General features: G+C 53.4%; 1 protein-coding gene across 1 annotated transcript in view; it reads left to right on the forward strand.

The window, feature by feature from the left end:
• Positions 1-200: 200 nt before the first annotated feature.
• The window catches only part of ONECUT2 (one cut homeobox 2), a 49,869-nt gene continuing 33,835 nt past the window's right edge, over positions 201-16,234 (forward strand). The window contains exon 1 of the mRNA XM_055559524.1: positions 201-1,455. Within this exon, the coding sequence (XP_055415499.1) occupies positions 201-1,455 (1,255 nt within the window). The remainder of the gene's footprint in view (positions 1,456-16,234) is intronic.

The following is a 16,234-nucleotide window of genomic DNA, read 5'->3' on the forward strand; positions in this document are numbered from 1 at the left end:
GCGCCCGCCCGCAGCCCGGGGCGCACACCCGCACGCGCGCTCCCCCCGCGCACACACACACGCACACACACACACACACACACACACGCTCTCCCGCGCCCTCCGTCGCCGCCCGCAGCTGAGCTCCGCCACGCGCGCCTCGCCAGCCCGCCGGCCGCCCCCGCCGCCGCCGCCGCCGCTCCCGGGCCCCGATGGACTGAATGAAGGCTGCCTACACCGCCTATCGATGCCTCACCAAAGACCTAGAAGGCTGCGCCATGAACCCAGAGCTGACAATGGAAAGTCTGGGCACTTTGCACGGGCCGGCCGGCGGCGGCAGTGGCGGGGGCGGCGGCGGCGGGGGCGGCGGGGGCGGCGGCGGAGGCCCGGGCCATGAGCAGGAGCTGCTGGCCAGCCCCAGCCCCCACCACGCGGGCCGCGGCGCCGCCGGCTCGCTGCGGGGCCCTCCGCCGCCGCCCCCACCGCCGCCGCCAACGGCGCACCAGGAGCTGGGCACGGCGGCCGCGGCCGCGGCGGCGGCGGCGTCGCGCTCGGCCATGGTCACTAGCATGGCCTCGATCCTGGACGGCGGCGACTACCGGCCCGAGCTGTCCATCCCGCTCCACCACGCCATGAGCATGTCCTGCGACTCGTCCCCGCCCGGCATGGGCATGAGCAACACCTACACCACGCTGACGCCGCTGCAGCCGCTGCCGCCCATCTCCACCGTGTCGGACAAGTTCCACCACCCGCATCCGCACCACCACCCGCACCACCACCACCACCATCACCACCACCAGCAGCGCCTCTCGGGCAACGTCAGCGGCAGCTTCACGCTCCTGCGCGACGAGCGCGGGCTCCCGACCATGAACAACCTCTACAGCCCCTACAAGGAGATGCCGGGCATGGGCCAGAGCCTGTCCCCGCTGGCCGCCACACCGCTGGGCAACGGCCTGGGCGGCCTCCACAACGCGCAGCAGAGCCTGCCCAACTACGGGCCCCCGGGCCCCGACAAGATGCTCAGCCCCAACTTCGACGCGCACCACACTGCCATGCTGACCCGCGGCGACCAGCACCTGTCCCGCGGCCTGGGCACCCCGCCCGCGGCCATGATGTCGCACCTCAACGGCCTGCACCACCCGGGCCACGCTCAGTCCCACGGGCCGGTGCTGGCGCCCAGCCGCGAGAGGCCACCCTCTTCGTCTTCGGGGTCACAGGTAGCCACCTCCGGCCAACTGGAGGAGATCAACACCAAAGAGGTGGCCCAGCGCATCACCGCCGAGCTGAAGCGCTACAGCATCCCACAGGCGATCTTCGCGCAGAGGGTGTTGTGCCGGTCTCAGGGGACTCTCTCCGACCTTCTCCGAAACCCCAAACCGTGGAGTAAACTCAAATCTGGCAGGGAGACCTTCCGCAGGATGTGGAAGTGGCTGCAGGAGCCCGAGTTCCAGCGCATGTCCGCCTTACGCCTGGCAGGTAAGCCCAGAGGGTCGTCTGGAGTCGGGCTGCCGGCTGCCCTGGCCCCGGGTGCGGGCACTGAGCCTCCCCTCCGGGTCCCCTGCCCCTCTTCCTCCACGCTTGCCATTTGTTCTCTACTTCAGTCCTTCTCCGTTTCCTCTTTCTCTCCTCTTTTCTCTGTTCTTCCTTGCTCTTTCTCTCCCTTCTCACCTCCCTGTCTCCCGAGCTTCTTGAGCGACCCGCGTCCCGGTTTTGTTCGCACTCTGCTCACCGTACCAACAACTCTGCCCTCTCTTTCGGACCTTCCGCAGTTGTGGGAGGCACGAGGAGGGTGTGCGGTGTCCACTAGGAGCCCTCTCTTTCCCAGACTCCCGGGGACGGCGGGGTTGCCTTTATTCAGAACCCTGTGCACTTAAACTCTTGTTCAGACAATACATTTCACTTCTCCCAGCTACCCGGTCTCCCTATATAGAGGCAATTTGTGGCGAGAGGTAGTGGGCTTTAGAGGGGGAAGAGCTCTCTGCTGTCTTTCTCCCCACCATGTTGGGCAAACTTATTCGGTCACTGACAGGAAGCACAGCCTTGCCCACGCGGAGAACCGGGGGAGGTGGGGGGTGGGGGGCCGGGATACAACCGCGCTTCCGGAGCCGGTCTCCGGCCTTGACATTGGCGCGGGGACTTTGTGATGGAAAGAGCGGGCTGGGGCCAGCGCCCGTGTCCCTGCCCACAGTGAGGTTGGGGCTGCCACCTTCACCGCTCTGGGAGGATAGGAGAGAGGAAACTCGGAGCGGGAAGCGTCCTGCCTTACTGGCCGGCCGCCCTTTGCCCGGCTCCCAGCGCTGGCCGCGATGTGCCGAGGTGTGGTTGGACCCCGGGGACGAGGCTGGGAGCTCGCGGAAAGAGGGTGCTGAGAAATTAAGATGCAGGTTAGTTAACGCCTCTTGGGCGTTGGGCTCCCAGCTCCGCCTTTGCATTAAGCGGACGCGGATGGAGCGCAGGGCTCGGCGACTGGGAGGGCCGGCGGCCGGCGGGAGGGGACGGGTCGGCGCGCCGGTTACATTGTTCTGGAGCCGGCTTGGGCTCTTTGTGCCTCCTCTAGCGGCCGAGCCGCGAGGTACAGCCCTCTATTGTTCTAGGAGCGCAGAAACCTCCCGTGTGGGCGGCGGGAGCCAAGAGAAAGGCGCAGCCCGGGCTGCGGCTGGCACCCGGGTGCGCGCTTTTGTGCTCTGGCGCGGTATGCGTGGCGGGTGCGCTGCGCCCCCGGGGACCCTGCCACGGGCCAGGAGGGGCGAAGTGTCCAGGCGCCCCTCCGGGGAGGACGCACGGCCCCCGACTGCAGGCCGGGATTGGGCGGCTTCTTTTGGACTGAGACACCTCTCCCGATAGTCAGATTGTCTGGGGGACAATTCGCGGTGGCGGTGATTTACATACAGGAGCGGGGAGCCCGAAGTTCCGAGCCGCATACAACGGGCTTCCGGAGCTAGAGCGCAAGCTTCCTCTCCGGCTCCCTGGGGCTTTCCTCGCACCAATGAGTCTGGCTTATGGGGTGCACTCTACCGACGCTGGACAGGGTTGGGGGATGTGACAGGCGGTGGGGAGGGGGCGTTTCCACTCTGACAGCCGCCGTCCGCCTTCGCTTGTTGGAGGATTCCAGTCTCTAGTCCGTAACCGCCCTCAGTGTCCATCCGAAAAGGTCATGAAAACTAGGTCCGCCACCCCCAGAGCTTCCCCAAGTCGGTGAACTCCAAATAGTTCTGCATGGAACTCGAAACCTACTTTATCTTTCCCCTAGCTTACTCTTCATCCTCTCCTACCATTTTCTCTGATTGCTCTTGGTCCCTTGAAAAGATTAAGCAGGAAATAAAGAGTATCCGTGAAAAATGGACTGGAAGCCTACTGACAATTCCAAACGGTGTGGTCCCCCTTTGTCTTAGGCCCCCGAACATGCCTTTAGTCCCTCTCTGAGAGTTCTAGCGAGGACGGGCTTCCTGGGCACAGGCAGCAGAAGAAACTTGGCAATCGGTCTCGGGGAAGGGAGGCCAGGGTAGGGTGAAGACGGGGTGACAGCGATCTACTCTGCTCATTTCAGAGCACTGCCGCCCCCTCATGCCTGTCCCGAAAAGGACAGAGCTTTTTTAAAAAAAGCAAGCCTTCTGCCCACATCTGTCTGAAAGTGAGGTGGAAAGAAACACTTTGCTGGTCAGCCGGCTTCAAGCCTTTTTGCAACAGCGTCAGGGGGTTAGGGAGAGTGTGGCATCTGTGGGAGACCGCAGTCCCATCACCCAACACCAAAGAGTCCTGGGGCCAGTCCTGGAGGCTTTTCTGAGCAGGAGCCAGAAAGCCCCCTCAGTGGGAGACCAAGAGCCTCTTTCGGCAGGTGGAAATCTCCTGCCAGGGACCCCACTTTGCTCAAGCATTCAAATGCGTGTCTGTTTTATTACCCCGAGTTGAAAAGGGACAAGAGCTTTAGCCTTTTTATCTGGCCATTTTATCAGCAACTACAAGTGTGTCGAGTGCTTATTATTACACAGGAGTCTTTTCAGCTTGGGGTCAGTAGATCAGTCTCTTCAGACACTGCCGCAGAAGCTGGGCCTGGTAAGTAGGTATTATGTGCTTAGGAGCGCTAGCAAATGGGAGCAAATGGAGAAGAAACTCCGAGGCCTTCTCTACCAGGAGTATCCATCCCACTCTTGCAGCGGACTCACAGGGCAGCGGAGGGCTCCGGGGGCCTTTCAGCAAACCGGGTGACTCCACAGGGCAACTCTGCAGACCCCGGTGCTGGAATCTGGCAGAGAGCGCCCGGCCCCCGTCTCACAAAGACCAAGTCTCTCTCAGTCTCGTCTTAATTTCTCTATGTCCTCTTATCTTCTCTGTCTCTTCTTAATTTCCCTTTCTTGTTCTCATTTTGGGTCTTGCCAGAGGCCTAAGCAGACAGGGGTTTGAGGGAACCCTGAATTAAAAATTAAGACGTCTGGTTCCGGCCAGCGCTGCCCCCCTCTCCCGGAGGTGGAGTGCACCCACCCCATCACAGCAGAAGGGAGCCTGGCTCTCCTCCTTTCCCACCGCTGGGGTATTGGATCCACAGCCCCAGGTAGTATTTTAAAGGGGAAGGAACAATATGTCGGGGAAACTCAGGTTAGATTTCAGAGAAAGGGGTTCCAAGTGCAGGACTCCCTTCATAAAGGGTGGCCACAGCGGAAACTGTTTGGGACCACACCAGTGTCCAGGGTTGACTCCTGCAGGGCAGTTTTTATTAACCCGGGAAGAGACTTAAGAAGGGGGGGGCCAACTCCCCAGCGGCTTCCAGCACAAACTCTCTCTGGCTTTGAGCCCAAGAGGCCTCTGAACCATGCACAGACACGAACCTAGAGAGACAGAGAGAACGCAGGCAAGACAGTGGAGGGGCACCTCGTGGAGGAAAATCGAGGTCCCCATGGCGGGAGTTGGTTTCCTCCGACAACTGGAAGACAGAGCGGAAGACAGAGCAGAGCCCCCAGATGACCCTCCCAGCCGGTTGGCCTCCTGTGAGCTGGACTCCCAAGGCGGCCGGCAGGGATCCTGTCTCCCGTCCCCACGGCACACAGGCACCTAGCCCGCTCCAGGCGGCCGATCTGGAGCCAACTCTGTTCCGGCGGAGAGCCCTCACTCAACCCACCAGAATGTCTCCCGCAGCGGGCCAGTGGGCCGGCCGAGGGGTCTTCCTGAGGCCACGCTGAGCCTAGGGGTGAGCCTCGGGCTGGGGACAGGGACCCATTCGCAGAGACCTTCCCCCTCCCTCGCTGACTCCCAGTCGGTCCCAGCGCGTTTTTCCTGACGGTTTTGCCTCCCTTGTCGGTAAGGCACATACCATGTTCTCTTGTGCCGGCTGGTCGGGTGAATAATTGGAAAGCTTGCCGCCATCCTATCTTGGTCAAGTCCCCGGTGGCCTCGAGAACACCTTCCTAATTTGCTTTGGGGTGGGCGGGAGCGGCGGAGAGCAGTGAACCCACGCGCCGCCGCGCGCCCTGGATGCCAGAGGCAGCGCCTTTATTTTCCTTCCAGGCTTTGCGCCGTGCGGGTATGTCACTTTTCTCAAACAAATGTGTATATGGAGGGAGATCGATGCTGATAATGTTTAGAAGATTAAAAGAGCATTAATGCTGGCAACGAGAACGTAAACGTGTGGACCCAGATTTCATTGATCCGGAATCCGATCCGGCGCGTTTCCAGTAAACCCGACGGGCGCCCTCTTCCCAGCAGAGCGCACGCCACCGGCCCGGCTCCCCGGCGCTCCTGCCGCGCCGCCTCCCCAGCTCCAGTCGGGCTCTCGGGTCTGGCGGCCGCCCCAGCCCGCGCTTCCTACCCTTGGTCTCGTCTGTCGCCGGGCTGCCGGCCTCTGGCCCCGTCCCCGCGCTCCCCGGGCTGCGGGAGTTCCCGAAGGGCTCGCACGGGAAGCGAGGCCTCCCCGTCCCGCGCTTCGGGGGCCTTCGCCTCCGCCCTGCGCAGCCCGCATCGGATCCATCAGGGCCCAGGCAACTTCTCTCCTCCGTCGAAACCACCCGGGAAATCTGGTCACCCCTCGTTACACGGGATACTCCGAGCTGAACGTTAGAAACGAGGTCTCTAAAGCTGCCTGCGAACCTCGCAGCTTCCTGATCCGCCCCCATCCTGATTTGTCTTCCTTAGGAAAGAACGTTCGAGTTAAATGTTACCAGTCGCAGACTTTCCCACCGACGCATTATTTGGACAATTAAACGAGGCCGCAGTGACAGTGGCCTAGGCGTCACCCCTCGATATTGTCTGCTCTGCTCTGGGCTAATTGGGTCAACGAGGGAAGAATCTTGTTTCTTACCCCACTGGGGGCAGGATGATGAGAAAAAACAGCCCGGGGACTACCAGTCTCGGAGACTGGGGCGAGCTTCCCTTCTGGGACCCCAGACTCAGGCCTGGCCCCCTGGTAGGAAAGTTTTCTCTGAGACATCTGCCTTGATGGGGAAACAGAAAGAACTTCAAAGCTGTTCCTCAGGGAGACTTCCACTCTGCCAACCTTTCCCGTCTTGGCCCAGTGGTTGACTTTTCCAGAAGGAACACCAAGGTGGGTGAGGGAAAGAAAGAGAAAGTTGGGGCAGTGGTGCAGGTGAGATCAGAACTAAATCGCTCAGATTTTTTTAAAATTGTAAGTTCTCCAATTTGAGAAAAACGAAAGCTTTCCCTTCAAGAGAAAATTTCAGCCTGGAAGAAACGAGTGTTTTCCTTCTTTCTCTAAGAAGGAGATGAGAAGAAGGAGCAAGGAAAGGAGAGAGGACAAAAACAAATCTGGCGTTTTTCTGCCTTGAGGGGCGGCCAAGGGGAAGCAGTTATTTCTTTCTGTTCTCCCCAGAGATGGGGTCATCTTCCCACCAATGGGTTTCCTTAAAGAAGGGGGCTTTCAAACGGTTCCTTGATGCCTAGCCCCTCTTCTGAAAATGGACGTGAATCACCTCTGGTGATTGGATACAGAAACCGAAAAGGGCGCATGGTTCTGCCTGGTGAGGCTGGCCGCTGGCCCCTCCCCATAAGCCCCAGGGGAAGGGCCCTCGGTTCGGAGAGGTGAGCAGGGTTTTGGAGGGTGGACTCTTCATCTCTCCGTCACCCCCATCTTAGAATCTTCAATCTGCTCCTAGAATCCTCAAACAGGGCTGGATTCCTGGGGAATGGTGAGGGTGGAGCGAAGGGACACTGAGCCCCCAGGTGCTCCGTGTCTCCAGGAGGAGAGTGGGCCCACTTCTCCCTAGAGACACAGGTCTGCCCAGACATCACAGGGGGCCCAGGGCGGGGTTTACCTCCTGGAGCTCCAGGCCAGAACCTGGAGGGGAAAACGAGGCTGCCTCTGCCTCCATTCCACAACCTTGCTTTAGGGTGAGCCTTAGTTTCCTGGGCTTTAGAACCTGTTTTTCTAAGGAAAGATCGGAGGAAGGGGTTGCAGGGTTCTCACTGTTGCGGAGGCTGGTGTTGGCAGAAACTGTCTGGAGGAGAAGTGGCGTCGTGTCGGGCGTCCCTGGAGGAATGGAAACCTCAGAGGAAAAGCAGAGAGATTCCATTTCTGGGTTCCTGCCAGAGGAAGGGAACTGAGGAGGGAATAAATAGCGATTGCCGCCTGGATAAAGGGCCCTGGGGAGAAGGGTGAATGGTGAGGAGCCCGGGGCCTGAACCTTCATCTACAGACCCTGGACTGTCCTCACCCCCGGCTCGCTCAGAGGCCCCAGCTTTTCCTGACCTGGGAAAATTGCTTTTCCTGGTGGGGGGAGGCCATTATGAGGGATTCCAAGAAGGATCTTCATGCTGTCAGGTACGGAGCCTGTACACGTTGGCTGGGGGCCCCCCAGCACCCCGTCCGTCCCCCTAATGCACGTCAGTGCCTTTGGGGAAAGCTCTATGATCCCCAGATCTCCAGACTAAGGCTCTGAGAAATGGATGCAGGCAGGGGAGGAGGGGCAGGGGCCCGATTGGGTGACTGAGCCCATCTCATGCACAGCAGGGTGTGGATGGGCCGGGCGTGGGCTGTGCAGACAGAGCTAGTCTCGGTGTGGGAGGATTCCTCAGAGCTGTGGACATTTGTTAAGAAAGCCGTCCCAAGCAAACTGTCCCAGAGGGAGGGGAGGCGCTGTGTTCCACCTTGGTGCCCCTTTCGCCATCTGAAGATCCATTACTCTTCTGTAGAAAGCAGACTTTGTTTGGGTTGGAAGCACACCTCCAACGTAATTTAATCAGCATTGGACTTTGGCTCATATAATCAAATATACATATACTTTCTCCTGCAGGAAGAAAAATAATTTCTCTGTAACCAGCATTGACTTGAAGTCATGTCATCTCCAGAAAGCATCACATTTTTAAAGGGAAAGGTAAAATTGAGGGGGAAGAGAACCCATAGCTTTTCGGTGGTTTGCCTCATAATAGCTAAGAGAGCCAGTTACCACCTAAGAAAGGATGGAAGGAACATTCTAGAAACTGAAATATATGGGCTGCTCCAATTGTAAGTATCTCACTCCAGCTTCTTCTGTGTAGTCAACCTGCCAGATCTGTATTGGTACGACAAGTTAGTAGTAGGTTGACGGACTCCTAGGAATTTCGGCTTTGTGTTTGCGTTGAGGCATCTTTGGAAGAATCGGGTGCTCCATTGCTCCATTTCTGTCTGTTTTCTTTGGAGAGACCACGGGCAGTAGCTGCAGGATCCCAGTGGGCAGCAAGCCCACCCCACCTCCAGGGCCTGGAGCATCCCCCAGAACAAGCCTGGACGCCCCACCCCCCAGACCCAGGCTCTGGGCTGTACCCAAGTTGGGTCTGTTAGGGAATCTGTTGTAAACACAGATCCATTGATTTGCATTTGTCAGAGAGTAAAGTTAAACCAGTGAAAAGAGAAGCCCTTACCCTTTTATGCAGGGCCAGGGAAACCTTTCATATTGATCCTATTGATCCAACCTTTCCCTTTAAGGAAACCACATAGTTAAAGACCCTCGTTCAATAGATTTACCCTTCGCGCTTGTGATATTCCTTTAAGTGTCCTCATCTAGGCTAGCTGGGCATTAAGCCCACACTCCAAGCCAAACAGAAATGGAAAGGGGGTGGGAGGGGACGAGTCACGAGGCAGAATGGTGGGAAGTGAAACTGAATCAAACTGAAACACGTAATGACTCGGTTGGGGATGCTTTACTCATTCTTCTGAGATGACACGCAGGGATAAGAACAAAATAGATGCATTTAACGTGTCTCCTCTCCCTCTCCCGTCCCTTCCCTCCCCTCCTCTCTCCCCCCAAAACAAAATCTGTTTAGATGCTAGACTAACATCATGGGAACATCACTTTCTACTGTGAAATTATTTCAATCAAGCAGCTAGCTTGCTTCATTAAAACTGGTTCCCTTAAAGGCAGTTAAACTTTCACAGAAATTCTTTTGGTTCATTTGTAGCAGATTGGGAATAAAATTTGTCCCCAGATATGCAATGTTTTGGACTCTGTATCTGAGCATGAGCACTGAAGTCACTTTCGAAGAGAGGGGTTGGAGCCTTCTGATGGAAGGGGGTAGAAACCAGACCAGGAGTAAGGAACCACTTTTTCTTCTAGAGCAGTGTAGATGGAACAGGAATTGCTTAAGTATTGCTTGGTACCCCTCATGTTTACAGAGATGAAAATGAAAGTCCCCTTTGTTTCCAGAACTGTGGGCATGATCTGTTTTATTTCTTCCTTGACCCTTTTTGTTCCGTAAATAACATCCATTTGTGATTTTTTTTCCAACATGTTCTATGCGGTATACATAATTGGCTGTCTCTTGGGTTGAGTTCAGACATTCATGTTTGTTTTATGTGATTGGAAAATATTAATGATTCCTTAGGTGAGCTAATGTATTTATCTGCTGAGTGAGTTCAAAGGGCAGAGTTCAGCTATGGTTCAGGTTAATTGAACAGGAAGCTGTGAGCTCTCCAGCCTGTGTTGAACAAGAGACCAGTTCCTTAAAATATCACACTCGGCAAACACACAGTTTCACTGTCTTCATCCTGGAGTCTGATGTAAGAGGCTCAGATCAACTTGGATTGCTTGTTTAAAAACCCAAAGCAAAAGCACAGCAATGGCAACAAAGCCCCCCAAGTCCCCCTTAGGGAAGAAGAGTTTTCTCATTGGCTAATCGCTTTATTGGCAGCACTGACCTGCAGAGCAGCTGCAGCGGCCTGGATGAAGGCTCAGGCCTCAGAATAATGCGCTCCATTAGAACAGGGCAAGGCATTTTTTGTTTACTCAATTGGAGCTCCCTGCAAAGTGCCATTAACCCCGGCCCAGCCGCGTGTGTGTCGCAAAAGCCAAAGGTCACGCCAGTCAGGCTCTAGGCACAGCCAGCTCTGCCCTGGTGGGAGGGAGGAGGTGTCCTTGCTGGCATGGCCCTCTTCAAGCTTGGTCCAGCCCCGTGGGCCCCTCCAGGGCCCTGCCCAGAACAAGCACTTGCACAACTTGTTTGCATTTCCCAATTGCTGAATCATGTTACTGATGATTACACAGTTTTGATCTGAGACCCATCAAACACACATGGTAGGAAAAAAATCCTCCCTTGACCTCTTATTTATGTTCCCTTCCTCATTGTGTGTTACAGTAAATAGAATTGTGCAAACGGTGCTTTTTAGCAGGAATATAGTCTGGATAAGTGCTTGAATCAAGAAGACAGAGCTCCAAACGTGGCTGGGGGAGGGGGTTGTTTAGCAGAAAGAAGGTTTGAGGTGGAGCCAGGAGCACAGACAAGGCTTCTACCAAGAGCACCTTGAGCTAGAGCGCCACCTGCCGGGAGTCTCCTAACTGCAGTAAGCCTTGCGCCCCTAAGGGCCACACTCTTTGCTTCACTTTGTTCCTAGTATCTGTGTCTCCATTCCCCACCCTCCCGACCACTACCCATATTTTCCTAGGAATTTCTTAGAGGGCTTTTTCCTGGTCCCTTGGAACTCTAACCTCTGCCTGTTCTAATAAGTTGCTAAGGAGAAATCGTCAGTTTTGCTGTGATGGGTAAGGTGATTCGCCCACCCTGCACATTGAAGTAACAGTCTCCTGCTTAGTTGGAAAGTGCTTGGGAAGAGAAGAGGGGCAGAGAAAGCAAATATATATATATATATATCTGTGGGAGAGAAGAGGAATGTTATGTGTGTAAGAGAAATGGCTCAGTTTAAGGTGCCAGTGAGCACCGTGCCAACTATAAGGTGCTCTGCAAAGGCAAAATATTGTACCGGGGAGAGGTGGGTGAGAGAGAATCAGTGTGTGCAGAGGGGGCATCAGGAAGGACATGCCAGGTCAGTGAGCCAGAAGGTGGGCTCTTGAAAGTCCCCTGGGAAGAGAAGAAGTGAACCAGCCATTTTGCAGTTGCAAAGAAGTAAGCCACCGAGCTACACCTGGAACCAGATTGGGGTGCTGGCTGAGGCTCTGTGGGCAGCAGCTGTTTCCAGGCTCGCCTCCCCTTGATCCGGGCCCACCGCCCGTGACAGCGGAGCGCCAGTGGGTGGGTTGCAGCCTGCACGCCCCAGGCTCAGACTTCAGCACCACGAACAGCGCCACGGAGTGCCCCAAGAGCCAGCGTGCGCCCACGCTGAGCAGAGCAAACTTACATCTCAGCCCAGAGAAGGGGCATGGGTCCTCTGCAGGGTTAGGTCCGGGTGGGGCCCTCCCTGATCAGCAGCTCCAGCTCTCTGATCTGGGAGCCCGAGTCTGAACAAGGCCTCCGATTGTCCTCTCTAGCCTGCGGGTTCGGTTCTCTGTGTGAGGTCAGCGGTAATAAAGGGAGAGAGGTGATGGCCTGAGGATCAAAGATGCTGAAGGACGCCTTCCTTTCGGAGAGGAAGAGCGTTACCTCTGTGTGTTGGGGGAGAGGGAGCCGGGGGAGAATTGAACTGGCTTCTGCAGGCACTGACTGCTATTCTCAACATGGTATTTCAGATTTAGAGTTTCCTTTCAAGGCTTATGGTCTGGTTGCCCCAAACACAAATGCACAAAAACGGATTTCCCCCACCACATGATTTTTGCAAACACAGTTTTCATTGTATTAACCAAGATTTTCACATCATGTCAGCAGTCATGTTGCCTGGCTGCCTCCAGTGAGGCAGGTTGGAGTTCTTGAGATTATTCCTCGATGGGGCAGTCTTTAAGAGGGACCTCTCCACCACTTCCGTCCTCATGGCCCTGGCCACGGTGAGAGCTGACGTTAGGCATTGACCCCTGCCTCTGGCCGTTTTCAGTCAGTTGCTCCGCTTTATTTGCATCTTTTAGTCCAGAGAAAGGAGGCAGGTGGGTCCTTTCGGTCTGTGATTAGTCACGACCCTATCTCTTTAGAGTTCTAGTAAAATGGCCCTTGACTTCCCAAAGCTAATGAAAATGTAAAACTTTTGCTCCATATCAGGGAACTTGAGTTCAAGCCTAATATATTGCTAAAGTGGTTCTCGGGGAGGTGGAGCATAGGAACAGACAAGTGTATCCCCTTTAAAAGAAAGTCAGGGGTATGATAAATGAGATTTTCTTCTCTGTGACAATTCATCTTTAAAGTCCAAGTGACTTGGATGAAGGGAAGAAAATCCACCCCAAGCAAAACAAACCTGGTAGAGCATTCACTCTCAGTGTTGGGAAAAAAATCATTTTCTGCGTCTGAAATTTTGCTCTGTAAATGAGCAAGAACACATTTGAATTAGATCTAAGAGCTGGTTGTAAATCTATTTGATAAACAATGATTAAAGCCGTTTCTTCAAGTCATATGGTCCTCAAATCTGCAGACATGCGTTTCCTAGTAGTTGCTGGGTTACACTACCAAAACCCTTTCCAGTAAAACATGGATTTGACAGTACGGAAAGTCATTTTTTTTAGTCTGTTTTATATGCATCACTGCATCTTATTAAAATAAGTCTGTCCACTCCACCAGGGCTTATACTAAATGCATTTCCTTTCTAGTGAACTCAATGTGGTTTTTAAAAGACATTCTATTTTGATAAGACTGCAGTGTAAACAAGACCTCTCCTGTAGTCTTCTTTGACTCCAAATACTTAAAAAAAAAAAAAGTAAAAGAACTTTTTGCTTTTCTGAAAGAGTGATAGATACACAAATCTAAAGGATTTTTTTTTTAAGTTTTGGATTCAGATGCCTCCTAACATATATCAGAGTTTATATCAGTTCATGTTCAAGGCATGAACGTGAATTCTTTAGTCCACTCTTGATGTTTAACCCTTCTGATCCCCTTTTTATTTCCATTCTTCTGAAAAGGAAGAGACATTCTTCCTTTTGAAAGCCAATTTCTCACTGCTGTTGCTGCTGCTAAGTCGCTTCAGTCGTGTCCGACTCTGTGCGACCCCATAGATGGCAGCCCACCAGGCTCCCCCATCCCTGGGATTCTCCAGGCAAGAACACTGGAGTGGGTTGCCCTTTCCTTCTCCAATGCATGAAACTAAAAAGTGAAAGTGAAGTCGCTCAGTCATGTCTGACTTGTAGCGACCCCGTGGACTGCAGCCTACCAGGCTCCTCCGTCCATGGGATTTTCCAGGCAAGAGTACTGGAATGGGGTGCCATTGCCTTCTCTGAATTTCTCACTACTCAGCCATAAAAAGGAACACATTTGAGTCCATTGTAATGAGGTGGATGAACCTAGAGCCTATTACACAGACTGAAGTGAGTCAGAGAAAAATAAATAGCGTATATTAGCACATGTATATGGAATCTGGAAGGATGGTACTGATGGGTATATTCACACGGCAGCTGTGGAGACGTAGACATAGAGAAGAGACTTATGGACACGGAGGGGGAAGAAGAGGGGGAGGGGGAGATCCTTGGCGAGAGCAGCGTGGATGCGTGTGCACCAGCGTGTGTAAACAGACAGCCAGTGGGAACTTGCTGTGTGACTCGGGGAGCTCACACAGGGCCTCTGGAGTAGCCTAGAAGATGGGAATGGGCAGGAGGTGGGAGGTGGGAGGGAGGTTCGGGGGGAGGGGACGTATGTACACCTGGGGTTAATTCATGTTGATGCATGATGGAAATCAAACCAATATTGTAAACCAATCATCAATCAATTAAAAATAAATATTTTTTAAAAAGACAAAAAAAAAGGAAAAAAAAACACTTCCTCTGATTCATAGTGCTTCTCAGGTCTACAATATCCTTCTACTTCTCTGTATATTGATTCTATTAGTTTTTGAGAGTTTAATATTGAAACTTCCAACTAAAAATCTTAATATTATCTACTTAAAAAATAATTGGAACATATATTGGAACTATATGTAACTTTTTCCTGTCTCTTCTAAGTCTCCTATGAATGTGTTGTCATAGTTTCATAATTTAAAAAGTGAAGAGGAAAACAAGAAAACTCATTCCTTCCCCTCATTCTGGGCCCCTGCCTCTCTTGCCTTCTCAGGACCCGATCCCTTCCTGTGCATAGAACCTCTTCCTCATTAACTTTATTTATTTACCTTTAATTGAAGGATAATTGGTACAGTATTGGTTTCTGCCACACATCAGCATGAATCAGCCACAGGCTCACCTGTGTCCGCTCCCTCTTGCACCTCCCCCGCCTCCCTCCCCACCCAGCCCCTCTGGGTTATTACAGAGCCCGGTTTGAGCTTCCCGAGTCACGCAGCAGAGTCCCGTGCCTGTCTATTCTGCATATGGTCCTGTGTGTTTCCATGTTACTGTCTTCCTGCATCCCACCCTCTCCTTCCTCCCTGCCCCCCACCTCATTAGCTTTTTCCCATCCGAATTTTTGTGCTCCAGACTCACTTATCTTTTTTTTTAATGCTCCTCTGACCCCTGTTCTAACTCGGGCTCTTCCCTCCCTTCACTTCTGGGAAGAGCTGCTATAGCTCAGTGTGTGCTTCTGACTTGCCCTTCAGTCTGCCCTTTGCTGTCTTGTTCTGGCCACTCCTGTTTACTAAACCCACTCTTACCGGTGTCGCTGTTGAGGTCTTTGTAGCTAAACCCAGTGTCTACTTCTTAGTTCTTACCTTGGCCTCTCCGTGGCCTGTGACAGTCTCCTGACCACTCTGCCCTTGACTTCTGAAACACTGTACTCTCTTACTTTCCTTTTTGGAACTCTGGCTCCTCCTTCTCAGTCTCCTTTGTGGACTCTGCCCATCATTCAGGCCTAGGCTATTTTATTTTCACTCAACATACTCACCCCGAAGACTGCATCCATCAGGTTGTCTTCTCTCTTTGCTCAGGACTTCTAGGTCTCTTTCCAGCCCTGATATCTGCTCTGAGTTGCAGGTCTCTATTTCGTTTTGCATCTGGACATCTTTGCCTGAGTATCCTCAAACTCAGTCTATCTCAAAGTAAACTCATTTTTCTTAACCCCTGCCCCTCATCACCAAATATGAGTCTCTCTCTCTCAGTAGCATCATCTTGTACACAGAATCTCAAGCCAGGAACCAGGAAGTTAACTCAAAATTCTTTCCTTTTCCCCCAAGTTAGCCATACTGGCCACGTTGATCATACCTCCTAAATATCTGCCTCCATCCCCTCCACTACTGCCCTTGGTGGTGGTTATTCAGTCGCTGAGTTAGGTCTGACTCTTTGAGACCTGTGGACTGCAGCACGTCAGCCTTCCCTGTTCTTCACTATCTCCCGGAGTTTGTTCAGATTCATGTCCATGGAGTCAGTGATGCCATCTAAACATCTCATCCTCTGCCACCTGCTTCTCCTCCTGCCCTTAATCATTCCCAGCATCAGGGTCTTTTCCAACAATGCGGCTCTTCACATCAGGTGGCTGAAATATTGGCGCTTCAGCGTCAGTCACTGTTGGAGGCATCGCCGATTTCAACAACCTCTAAGCTGGTCTCTTCACCTCCAGACTTACCTTCTCCTGTCCATTTTCCAGCCTTAAGCCAGAGTGGTTTTTCTGGAACCCACATCTGACCACAGTACACCGCTGTTTAAGACTCTTTGTTAGCTCCCTTTGCCCATTGGTGAAGGTCCAGATTCCAGGATAGACTGACCCCTGCCCACCTCCAGTCTCATCTCCCTTCAACGCACCCATTCACTCTGTGCCCCAGACACTCCAGGCCATTCCTTTACCCTAGAACACGTCTTCTCTCCCTCAACTAACTCAACTCAACTTCACATCTTGGCGGCTTAAAGGTCCTTGCCTCTAGAAAGTTTCCTCTGGTCTCCTAAATTGAGATCTCCTTGGACCACCCCTCCCGTTTCACATAGAACACAGATAGGTGTGACCTGCTTACTTGTCACTGGCCTCCCCCTCCCCAGATTGTAAGTTCTACGAGACCAAAGATTGGATATAGCATATGACAGTCAGCTAGTAAACACCTGTGAATAAATTAATGAAT

Source organism: Bubalus kerabau, chromosome 21 (assembly GCF_029407905.1).
Source record: "Bubalus kerabau isolate K-KA32 ecotype Philippines breed swamp buffalo chromosome 21, PCC_UOA_SB_1v2, whole genome shotgun sequence".
In the NCBI taxonomy this organism is placed as follows: Eukaryota; Metazoa; Chordata; class Mammalia; order Artiodactyla; family Bovidae; genus Bubalus; species Bubalus kerabau.